The sequence below is a fragment of the Mustela nigripes genome, chromosome 14 (assembly GCF_022355385.1).
Source record: "Mustela nigripes isolate SB6536 chromosome 14, MUSNIG.SB6536, whole genome shotgun sequence".
Taxonomy (NCBI): Eukaryota; Metazoa; Chordata; class Mammalia; order Carnivora; family Mustelidae; genus Mustela; species Mustela nigripes.
The window spans coordinates 93,070,276-93,082,405 of NC_081570.1; the positions used below are offsets into that span (position 1 = coordinate 93,070,276).

General features: G+C 38.6%; 1 protein-coding gene across 2 annotated transcripts; it reads left to right on the top strand.

Moving 5' to 3' along the window:
• The first annotated feature begins 1,328 nt into the window (after positions 1-1,328).
• On the top strand, positions 1,329-9,784 carry PRPF38B (pre-mRNA processing factor 38B). Of its 2 annotated transcripts, XM_059375605.1 has the most exons (7): positions 1,809-2,093; positions 2,350-2,402; positions 4,424-4,492; positions 4,780-4,931; positions 5,011-5,071; positions 7,227-7,450; positions 7,735-9,784. In XM_059375605.1, exons 1-7 carry the CDS (start codon positions 2,072-2,074, stop codon positions 8,594-8,596), a joined length of 1,443 nt encoding a protein of 480 aa, XP_059231588.1. In that variant the 5' UTR covers positions 1,809-2,071; the 3' UTR covers positions 8,597-9,784. The 2 variants fall into 2 exon arrangements, with proteins under 2 accessions (XP_059231587.1, XP_059231588.1); XM_059375604.1 differs by lacking the exons at positions 1,809-2,093; positions 2,350-2,402 and adding an exon at positions 1,329-1,611.
• The last annotated feature ends 2,346 nt before the right edge of the window (positions 9,785-12,130 follow it).

Here is a 12,130-nt window from a genome sequence, read left to right on the forward strand (position 1 = left end):
AAAAGTAGATATGGGGGTCACAGATATAATTATGTAATCACTGGATTTAAATGTCATTAAATTCCGATATTTCATCTTGGCATTCCAGGCACTAACAGTTGCCCAGTTCCATCCCAGCCATTACTCCGCCCATCAGCATATTCCCCAGCTCCCATACTGGACTATTTACCGTCTCACAAGCCTGATCTTTCCTGCTTCTACATAGCCTCCGGCTGTTCTCTGCTGATAACAACTGCCCATCCTGACAGCAGCTTTATAAACTTAAGTGCTTCTTGGAGCCTTCTATTAACTCCCAAATCATACGTATTTCCTCTAGGTTAACAATAGCTTTTGAATGACAAGACCGATTCTGACTCATTTTTACACCTCCTCCCGCCTGCCTCCCTCCTCCCCCGATCAGTGCCTCGCCCAGTGTTTACCACTTAGAATGCAACCGCAGAATGGATGAACTCGAGTAGGGAGGAAAGAAAGGCACTTAACAAAGGCTTGTAGCATTCTACAGGCTCTTACAGGTGTAGCAGCTCTTTTAATGCTCAGATGTTTTAACAGCCCAGAACGAGGTCTTCCAGTCTTACAGCTGAATAAATTTGGGCTCAAATAATAAAACCTCCGGCCGTACATTACAGCCGGCAGATAGAAAGATGTAACTATTTCATCGGAATCACATGCTGGAAATGAGTCCTAATCATTATCCCTTCCAGAGAGTCTTAAAATTGGGAACCCAAGAGAATAGGGTACTTCGTAAGTCACGAATTCGCAACGATATATCCATGCGAACTATTTCATGCCCGGCTTTCAAGAGGAGAAACTGGGCCCCCAACCCAGATTCTAAAACATACGAATTGGACCTTCAACCCCCTCCCCTGCCCCCAAATTCCCAGGGGAAATCTAAGAGTCCGACACCCGAGACCACCGCAGCGACCGCAGCGCGCACAGAACGTGCGGAACTAGGAAGAGGAATTTCCAGCCCAGCTGGGCGTCTCTGATTGGCTGCCGGCTCAGCTTGGAACTCTGGGGCGTGTGACGTAACATCCGCCGGGCCCGCCATCTTGTTCCCAGGGGCAGTTGGCGGAAGGGATCGCGCTCGGTGGCCGCCGGTTCGCCTTCTGCCGGGAGTTCTCGCGCCCGCGTCTCGGCGTCTGCTTTCGATCTAGGGTCCTTTTGTCGGCGTTCCCGTAGCCCTCCCTCATCCAGCTGGGGGACAGCGAGGCGGCCCCCTGTCCTGACGGCGTTCCATGGAGTAGGGTCCCGGACCGTTGTCCCGAAGAGCGAGATCGAGCTTGGCCCCCTCCCCCTCCCTTCTCCCTCCCTCCTTCCTTCCGCCGCAACATGGCTAACAACAGCCCCGCGCTGACAGGCAACTCGCAGCCGCAGCACCAGGCGGCCGCGGCCGCGGCCCAGCAGCAGCAGCAGTGCGGCGGTGGCGGCGGCGGCGCCACCAAGCCGGCGGTCTCGGGCAAACAGGGAAATGTGCTACCGCTGTGGGGCAACGAGAAGACTATGAACCTCAACCCCATGATCTTGACCAATATCCTGTCGTCGCCTTACTTCAAAGTGCAACTCTACGAGCTCAAGACCTACCACGAGGTGGTGGACGAGATCTACTTTAAGGTACGAAGAGTCTAGGCCTGGGGGGGGGGGTGGGGAGCCGGGATTGGGAGGGTTAAGTTCCGAGGACGGGTTAGAGGAAATGGGCGGAGGCGGCCCTGGAGGTCTGAGGATTTGTAGGTGCGGGAAGGTTGATTGGGGGGGGAGGGGCGGTGGTCTGGAGTCGGCCTGGGAGGGTCAAACTGGGGCCGCCCTCTCATTTCTTTTTCAGATTTTTAGGGCTGGGAGAGCCCGCCACATTGAACTCTCTCCTCCCCCAACCTCCTGCCCACCCCTGGGGGGAGTTGGACGGGAGGGGTGGGGGAGGGGGAAAGAGTAACTGAATCCTCTCCAGTTTACAGCTTTAAAATTATTCCTTTTGACGTGGATCTACTCTGCGCCAACTTGTTGGTGCTTCTCCCGCTCACCCTGGGCCAGGGCGTGTATTGACTTCAGTGTTGGCCTCGTGTTGTTGGTATTCTCTATGCGATCCAGACAGGGAAATGGTCAGTGCGTGTGTCGGGTGGGGGCGGGAGGGTTGAGGGTGGAGAGGTGCCAGGGCAAGAGGTGTACAGAAGGCCTGGAAATTTTCCCAGCAGGAAGTCAGGAGTAAGTGGTCTCAGTTACTTGTGCATTGGGCTTGTTTAGAATTATCTGGGCCCTGGGCTTCTGCGGCAGGGTCGGTGCTGGCTTGGCTGTGCTGGGGAGCTCACCTGGCGCCTCCTCACTGCACTCTTGTCTCAGTTCTTGTTTCGTTAGCAGGATTGACTCAGTCTTGCAGCGAGGCTCGGAGCAGCCCAGGGTCGCAGGTAGAGGTATGCACTATTAATCATGCTCAATCGCCATAAATGCATTTCCCTGATTAAATGAACGGCTAATTAGGGTTTTTTTTGGCCATTGGTTTTGGGCTTTTCTTCACCAACTAGATAGGTTTTCTCCACTTACTTGCAAATTATGTAGTTTTAAAGCTATCTTCCAGGCCTCTTAAGGTTAATTAATATTTAAAGGAATATTAATAATAGTCTTAATAATCTTTAAATATTTTAGCGAGAGCATCTAACAGAATACCGTCTGTTTTGTGTATTTGACTCCTAAAACGTTTGACAGACCACATATTTTCTGTGATCTAAACATACCTGTAGAGGGGCTAGCAAGAAGAAATTCTTTATTTGCCTTTAGGTTATATTTTGTCCCCAATCCCCCCCCACACACACACCATCCCGTTAAGTGATTAGGTTATTGAAGAATTTTGAGATACTAGTTGTTTTTGATAGAAAAATCATAGTTTGAGAATACAGTTCAACTTTGGGTATGTAAAGTACACTGAAATTTTCTTATCCTTTTACAAGAATATTGTAAGTGAACTAGGTTTTTTATAGCTTTTAAAAGGTAAGGCCTTTTTCAGTATGGATACAGTATGGTGAATATTCTTAGTTTTGTGTAGTAAACTTCAAACAATTGAAAATTGGGTTCCTGCTCTTTCTGTAGCAGGTTCTGTTTAATAATACAGGCAGATGTTAACGTGATTGAGGAAAAGCTTGTTTTCTCAAATTCAGATACTGTGTTTTGAAACAATTCAAGAATGTACTAGAAATTATTTAAATTTAGTTATAAAACTAAAGATCCAGTCTTTGTTATCAAGATGTCCAGATTAAATAAATAATTGACATATGTAGGCTTCTAGTTCTAAGTTGGTTTCGTGTTGTATCCACCCCTTTGCTAGCCTTTAAGGAATTGAAACATCTTTATACAGCAAACTGGGGGAAGGAAATAAAACCATAAAGCAGTGCTGAGCATAATAGTGTAGTGCTCACATTTAAATGCATGCTTTTCTGTCTGAAGCCACAGAAAAAAGATAAAAATGTAACCATTGGTGGGGTAAAAATACAGTTTTAGAAATGCATACTGAAAGAACAGAATTTTATTTTGATTTTGTTTTAAGTTAAGAAATAAAGATTTTTCTAAAAGACCTTGGGTTCTATGTTATCGAGCTAATTTTCTTTGCCATTTTTAGGTAAATATGTGGTTTTTATAGGGTACTCATCTCAACAAAGATACTGTATTGATTATATTTAATATAATGACTAGTCACTCAGTTTTTAACAGTTTATATTCTGGGGAAAAATTGAATTGGTTCATGTAATTAGGCTGAAAATAAATTACTAACAATTATCTGTATAGGTGTGGCCCTTGTAATTTCATCTCTAATCAGGAATGAGCATAATGCCTGTTCATGGTAAAAAAAAAAAGTACAAATGAATTTCCATAATTTTGCATTAGAAGTAACTTGTTACTGTTTTAACATGCATATACTTCAAATCATTTTTTAAAAATTTTATGATGTAGAATTTTAAATCACCATAAAACTAAGGGTATTAAATTTTTTTAAATAAATACTAAAACTTCATTGATACTTTTTGCTTCAAGTTGGAGCCTTAAATCCATTTTAAAATGAGAATTTCTATTTTTTTAACAACTCATAAAAAGATACAAAATTGACACAACATCAGATATATTTTTACATGTATATGAGACTCTTAGAAATCTCTTGGTTCCACAAGTATCAGCTCTCTACAAAGCTATTTTAATGGGATTTCTGGTCATAAAACTGTTGAGGTTTTGTTAAACTCCCAACAGTTTTATTGGTGCTCTTTAAAAGCTCAGCAGTTTTTGAAAGATGGTTTACATGTAAACAAAATATATGCATCATGTCAAAGTAGTCAGCTTCCAAACTTTTGCAAAAAGCTGCTCTGTTAGGGATTTGGGTTTACTTTAATCATAGTTTTAAAAAAATTAGAAGTATGAATGTTTGTTGTGTTCCTCTTTTTTATTTCAGGTCACGCATGTTGAACCATGGGAGAAAGGAAGTAGGAAAACAGCAGGCCAAACGGGGATGTGCGGAGGGGTAAGTAGAAGTACGTGCATTTTTCAGTTTTTCTGTGTCTGATAACATAAGTTTAAAATTAGGAAACTAAAAGTAACAGTTACTCAAAAATGACAGTTGGCAAAGCTTAGAAGTTTGTTTTTATCTAAATTCAAATGTCTAGTGAATGGGGTTAGAAAGTTGCTGTTTTTATTAATGCTCTATTCTGAGTTCTGGGTTATATCTTATTATTAATACCTAATGGGATTAATAAGTTGGTGTTAAATATTTGTTAGTTATTTTGTTACTTTTTCCTGTTTCCCCTAAAGGTTCGAGGTGTTGGAACAGGAGGAATTGTTTCTACAGCTTTCTGCTTGTTATACAAATTATTTACTCTGAAGCTAACTCGTAAGCAAGTGATGGGTCTCATAACACACACAGACTCTCCATATATTAGAGCCCTTGGATTTATGTATATAAGGTAAATATGCATATATCTACATTTCCATTTAACTCACATTTTAATTCACATAAGCCTAATCAATCTGTTGTAATTCTAGGTACACACAGCCCCCTACAGATCTCTGGGACTGGTTTGAATCCTTCCTTGATGATGAAGAGGTATGTCAACAAGGGTAATAATTAGTTTTCTTCTGATTACTCTCATGTAAAAAGATATAAAAAATATCCTTTATTTATTTATTGGAAGTTTAATGTTTTCAGGGTTTTCTGTACTTAAATTTATTTCTCATACTTTTGGAATTGCTGTGCTTTTCTAAGACTTAGTGGATTTTATATGTCTTAGATTAACTTTCTTAAATTTTTTCATTTCTTAATTGTTTAAATGGTTTTGATAACTATTGCAGTTTTTTTCTGAGTTTTGTTATGGTGTTGATCTTGACTTGTGCTGTTGATAGTGACTTTTTAAGTGGGCCATGCTCAAGATTGAGGTGTTAAGACATGTGCATACAACACTAATTATAGCGCTTTATTCGCTTGGAACTTCAGCTCTATGCTCTAACTGCTTCCACGTATTAATACTCCCACTTGCACAGGAGTGCAGAATTGAAGAGGTGGGTGGGATTTAAGTAGGGTAAGAGTTTAGAGGATTTATTCAAAGTGATCAAAATACTACAAATTTCGCTTTCTGACTCTTAATATGTTACACTTATTTATAAAGCCAGACGAAAACCCTAAAATTAGGTTCTTGTTTTTAATTTAAAAAATGTTTTTTAAAAAAAGTAAGCTCTATACTCTGTGTGGGACTTGAACTCATGACCCCAAGGTCAAGAGTCATATGTGTCTAAGACTAAGCCAGACCAGTTCTTTTTGTTTAATTATAAATGTAGTTTGTCACTCAGGCTTAACAAGGTTAAGCTTGTTACATATGTTCAGGAACAAAAGTTACTTTCAGAAGCGTTGCTATGTCGGATTTAAATCCTATGTATTAATGTGCTTACAGAGTGAAGTCCAAGATCTCAAAAAGTACTTAATACTTACCTGTATTGTCCGTACATATGCCCCCACCGCTTTGTATTTTAAGATTCATAAAGTAAATTTTGAGTGCTGCGCTTCAGTAGTCTTATTTAAAACATTTATTCAAAGAATTTGTTGAATTAAAGGATAGCTGAAATAGCTTTCTAGTGTTTTATTATGTGCAGACCTAAAAAAAGTCTCACTCTTGTAGACAAGGAGAATTTTGTCAGGGGCTATTCACTGAACTATTCGTATTTCTGAAGAATAAAAATATGTATTAGGTGTCAAATCACAATCTTTAAAGTTGTTTTTCTTTTTAGAAGAAATTTTTCAGGCCAAAGGACTTCTCTCCCTTCTATATTTAAAAAGCATGTCCCTCTTCATAATTGGTATTGCATTAGGTTTGTTTCTGAATGCTTCTGTTTAATCTGTTTTTTATTGTATTTACAAACCTGAGGATCTCTATTTAAGCTAACTTATTGTTTTCTTCCTTAGATATCTGCAGCGATTATATTTGGAAATACTGTATATCTGAACACTTAAATGTGTGTGAGTGCAAGCAGTTTTACCTTTAGCTCTTGTTTTCCTGTTTAGATAACAAATCTCACTTTCCTTGTGTGCTTGCACTATAGGTTTGGGACTGACAATAGCTGACTAACATGTCCTGAGCTGTGAGAGGGCATAGCAAGAAGGCCTTCATGCGGTAATGACCCTTTTCAGAGACAATGGTCATCATGGATTATGCGTTTCCAATTATTTGTTCATTTATTTATTTTCTACATAACTCTAAATTAGAAACCTCACTGCTTCATGGCAGTTGGTTTGCTATTGCTTCCAGTTTTATTAGGGCTTCATTTTATATTAGAGCTGTTAAAAGATACTCATTAGACCGGATTGTCTGAAGTAGTTCATATGTAGTTAGGCTACAGTGTTAGGAATGATGTGTGCAAACGTGTCCACGGAAAGAAATACATAATTAGTAGGTACGTGGAATGTTTATTTAAGTTTATTGTTCCACAGAGTTTAGTAATATAAGGGGCTGTTTCATATTCCTGTTAACTGAGTGAGATTAGGATACTTCATGCCCATGAGGCTGCAGGATTTGTTCTCACCTGCATGCACACACTAAGTCCAAATATTTCTCTGTATCATTCATTACCAGATTAGTAGGGTACACAGATTACAATTTTTGTTAGAATTTTTTGTATTTGAGATTCCAAAGATGGTAATATTTTTTTAGTATACGTGTGTGTTGAAATTAATTGTTTTGACGGCTAGGGTATCTTTTGTGTTTTTGTAGGACCTAGATGTGAAGGCTGGTGGAGGCTGTGTAATGACCATTGGAGAAATGCTGCGGTCTTTTCTCACAAAACTGGAGTGGTTTTCTACCCTGTTTCCAAGAATTCCAGTTCCAGTTCAGAAGAATATTGATCAACAGATCAAAACCCGGCCTAGAAAAATCAAGAAAGATGGGAAGGAAGGTGCTGAGGAAATAGACAGACATGTTGAACGCAGGCGTTCAAGGTAACATACCTCTTGGAATTACTTTAAAAATAATCTTTGTACAAAAGGTCCTTGGAAATCCGTGGCAAACTCAAGAAATTCTGTGTATGCTGTTCATTTTATGAGTTTGTCACTTTTAACCCCAAAAGGTCATTTTTTTTTTTTTTTTTTTTTTTTGCCTTTCAGGGTCTTTAATTGTTCCTAACATATCTGTGTATGTGGGGAATCTAAATGAATAAGAGAAGTTAAATTTTTAGGATTTGTTTTATTCGTTGACATTTTCTTCTTCCTTTCTTAAATATTAGGTCTCCAAGGAGATCACTGAGTCCACGGAGGTCCCCAAGAAGATCAAGAAGTAGAAGCCATCACCGGGAGGGCCATGGGTCTTCTAGTTTTGATCGAGAATTAGAAAGAGAGAAAGAACGCCAGCGACTAGAGCGCGAAGCCAAAGAAAGGGAGAAAGAAAGGCGAAGATCCCGAAGTATTGATCGTGGGTTGGAACGCAGGCGGAGTAGCAGGAGTAGGGAAAGGCATAGAAGTCGTAGTCGCAGTCGGGATAGGAAAGGGGATCGAAGGGACAGGGATAGGGAAAGAGAGAAAGAAAATGAGAGAGGTAGAAGACGGGATCGTGACTATGATAAGGAAAGAGGTAATGACCGAGAAAAGGAGCGAGAGCGATCAAGAGAACGATCCAAGGAACGGAGAAGTAGGGGTGAGGTAGAAGAAAAGAAACACAAAGAAGATAAAGATGATAGGCGGCATAGAGATGACAAAAAAGATACCAAGAAGGAGAAAAAACACAGTAGGAGTAGAAGCAGAGAAAGGAAGCACAGAAGTAGGAGTAGAAGTAGAAATGCAGGGAAACGAAGCAGAAGTAGGAGCAAAGAGAAATCAAGTAAACATAAAAATGAAAGTAAAGAAAAATCAAATAAACGAAGTAGAAGTGGCAGTCAAGGAAGAACTGACAGTGTGGAAAAATCAAGAAAACGGGAACATAGCCCCAGCAAAGAAAAATCTAGAAAGCGTAGCAGAAGCAAAGAACGTTCCCACAAACGAGATCACAGTGATAGTAAGGACCAGTCTGACAAACATGATCGTCGAAGGAGCCAAAGTATAGAACCAGAGAGCCAAGAGAAACAACATAAAAACAAAGATGAGACTGTGTGAAATTTTTTTTGTAAAAGTGGATCACATTGAATCCTATAAATGTTTGATTAAATCTGCTTTCTTTTTTCCTCCCAAGTTGAAATTGTGCAGTAGTTAACGCACTCTTCAAGCTCCCTGTAGGCTGCATTTTCATTTCCTCTTTTGTGTAGGGAAGTGCCTTTGTAATCCCATTTATTGCATTGATGTTTTCACCCAGTTGTTGAGTTTGATACATGATGCACAGATTGTTCTTGCATTTTTATTGTTTAATTGTTTTTGAGATGTACAGTCTGTACATATGTCCTGAAAATGTTTTAATTCCTTTGGCATGGTTGCCATGTTGGTTAAATTTGTATAAGGCAATAAACTGCCACTAATTCTATTTTTGTTTTGTAGGTGTGGGATTATGGTTTATGTACTGAAGTTAGCATGGCTGTGCTTTTCATAATAGAATGCTAAAGACTTTGAGAATGGATCTTGGATGTCTATTATAGGAGAATTTTGTGCTTTCGGTGTACATGAAGGCGGCAGTTGTAGGATTAACATTCTTGTCCACTGTATATTATCTTGGAAGGCTCTTGTTAATATGTTACACTTAATATTCTCCACAGTTAACTTTAGAGAGATTAATGACAAGTTAGTTTCTGATGCAGAGGTTTCAATTAGGCTGTGATTTGATCAAAAGTCCTTTTAGCATTCTACCTCAAAGGGACACTGTTAGTATGCCTAAAATTTATTCACGTAGTTTTTCTTTTTTTATTTGGAAAAATACATGACATGTAATCTTTTTTCTTGAATTTCTCAGATTTTAAAGTACTATATTAAAGGAAAAAATTAATGCCTAAAGCCTAGCATTCTTGCAGCAACCCTATACTAACGTGAAATTGGGAGAGGGTGGGGCAGATGAGTAGAGAAATAGATTCAAGCCTCAAGCTTCCAAAGCATTTTTATAAATGGGAAAAAACTTAAATTATGAAACAGCTTGATATAGTGTCCTTTTTTAAAAAATTCAAAACTTTTTTTATTGATAATGAAGATGGCTGTTTGAGTTTTTAAACTTAATCTAGAACAAAGAAATATTAAAAAGTAATGCTGTGCTGCATTATTTAAGATTATCAGCAAATTATTTGATAGATTGTTCTTATGACTTGTATTCTGATTACAGAGAACGATCATGAGTGTGGAATAAATACTGGATTAAATCCTTTATTCTGGGTGTTGGCTTTTCCCCCATTTGTCAACGTTTTTTTTTTTTTAAGTATTTTTATTGTGGAAATTGATAACCGTGTTAGAGTCACATTTTGTGTAGAGGGATGGATATCTCAGTGCCCAGATGACAAGTGAATTTTAAACGTGTAGACTAGAATTGGACATATGTGATAGTCAATAATCCTTACTAGAGTTCTTAATATTGGCAGTTCCCTCTGTCAGTGAGTGTTCTGTGTGTCATTAGGTGGTTCTTTTGATTGGGAAATGACTTACTTTTCACATCAAAGGTGCTTATTGAGATACTTTGCACTTACTTGGATTACATGTTAGAATCATTTAAAATTTGGACTTGAAGTAAGTTTTATAAGATAACTCAATTTTTTAGAACAAGAAATTTGAGGTGCAAGGTGATGTGTTCAGTCAGTGCCAAGACAAGGAGTGTTCCAGACAGTCTCTAGCATATTAACATGTTTTATCTCACTGTTTATATTGGCCAACTTGGTGGGCACTCGGCAGCCGCCTTGCAAAAGTGATACATGGGGCAAACAAGTACATTTGGAAGAGTCCATATGTGGGCTTAACATTTGTACCTACCTAACTCCAGAAAAATCTCATTAAATGAAGGAATTCCTCTCTGAAAAAATGCTATGCTTTTTTTTTTTTAAATAAGTGGAAGATTCCGTCATCTCGCCTTTTAATTGAGCATCAAGTGAATTGACACTAGACATAGAAAAGTATTTTCAAGTAATGAAAGTAGATTGATCTGTTGAAAATATTTTTAGCATTCCTAAATGATGGTGCTACTCCTGAATACAGTTCCACCTGAAATGTTAATTTAACTGTATTTTAGGTAAAGTGTGGAAGATTTATTTTCAGTAGAGGTGAAAATACTATCATAAGCTGTATTTGATTTATGATTTTTAATGTTAAATTTGCTCTTGAACATTTCGATAAGTAGTAGAACATGTTAATAATACTAATTGTTGCCAAATGTATGCATGGTTTAATTTGGAGAGTGGCTTCCTGAAAGACTGGGAAGACAAGTGACTGCAAAACTCTGAATTATTTCTTACAACATGAGCAAACTTGAAAAGCTTTTGATAGAAAGTTAAAAATAGCAACCTCCATCGAGTGTTTGTTCTCAGCTTACTGAAATTACTTTACCTTTTCATGTGTTAATATCTTTCATCTGTTTTCTAATGTTCCATTTGCAATTAAATACTATACATGGGCCAGTATATTATCAATCTTGAAATTTTAATATAAAATCTTCATTTTAATGCCCAATATATAATCTATTTGTTGGCTATAATGCCTTAGTTCCTCTGAGGCAGTGGTTCTTAACCTTTTGAGTTATGGGCTTTTTGGGAAATCTAATGAAAGCTACAAATCATTTCTAGAAAAATAAAAGTACTGTAAAATTGAATGCAATTTCAAAAGAGCTAAAATGCCCTAGGGCTTCTGTGCTCTTTATTTAATTGTTTAAAAGCTTTGGTTAGATGAACAGTAGTAGTAGGAATGAATAGCAAGTTTAAGTTCCTGAGAGTACCAAAGGCAGTAGTTTCTGGATTTTTTGTTTCTTGGTTTTTTGCTTAAAAGGTGAAATGGGTGAGGGGGGGACTTTAATGGTACTCAAATATCTTCCCCAAAAGAGTTGTCTTATGAATAATAGTTTTTTAATTTGGGCAGAGATGAGGCTCAGACTGGCAGTCTACACACTTTTCAACTGATTCCAGTGTGCAACACAACTGACCAGTTGACTGGTTCTCACTGGTTATATTGGCCAATTAATGAACTTTATTATTTTTTTTTAAGATTTTATTTGTGAGAGTGCACATGTATGTGCAGGGAGGAGAGGGAGAAGCAGGCTTCCCCCCTGAGCAGGGAGCCTGAAACGACTTGATTTCAGGACCCTTGGATCGTGACCTGAGCAGAAGGCAGATGCTTAACTGAGGCACCCAGGTGCCCCTGGCGAATTAATGGACTTGAAATTAGTTCAGGTCCTAATCTGATTCTGTCGTGGAAATGCTATAGTCAGCCTTGAGCAACTAATGTAATTATGGGAAGAGCTTATTTTTATGGAAAAGGAAACACTTCTTCCTGATCGTCTGTCTCTGAAATTCCTTCCGTCTGTCTGGTGGGATCTCACAGCACTTCACAAATACTAATGAAGTTACACTTCATTTTAGGATCACTGGCTACCAACATTCGTTACTGTAGGAAGCATGACAGAATAAAAACTGAAAAATGTTACATAGCCCAGACCATTGATAGTCAAATTTCTACCACATAGTTTTGATCCATAATGTTTTGCACAGGTAGAGTGGGGAAAGTTGTTGCAGAAAT

What these genes read in the sequence shown, in the direction of transcription:
- PRPF38B (XM_059375604.1), top strand. Translation starts at nt 1,330, where the DNA reads ATGGCTAACAACAGCCCCGCGCTGACAGGCAACTCGCAGCCGCAGCAC. An exon ending in AAACGGGGATGTGCGGAGGG is followed by an intron (nt 4,493 to 4,779) that starts GTAAGTAGAAGT and finishes TTTCCCCTAAAG; the next exon opens with GTTCGAGGTGTTGGAACAGG. An exon ending in CCTTCCTTGATGATGAAGAG is followed by an intron (nt 5,072 to 7,226) that starts GTATGTCAACAA and finishes GTGTTTTTGTAG; the next exon opens with GACCTAGATGTGAAGGCTGG.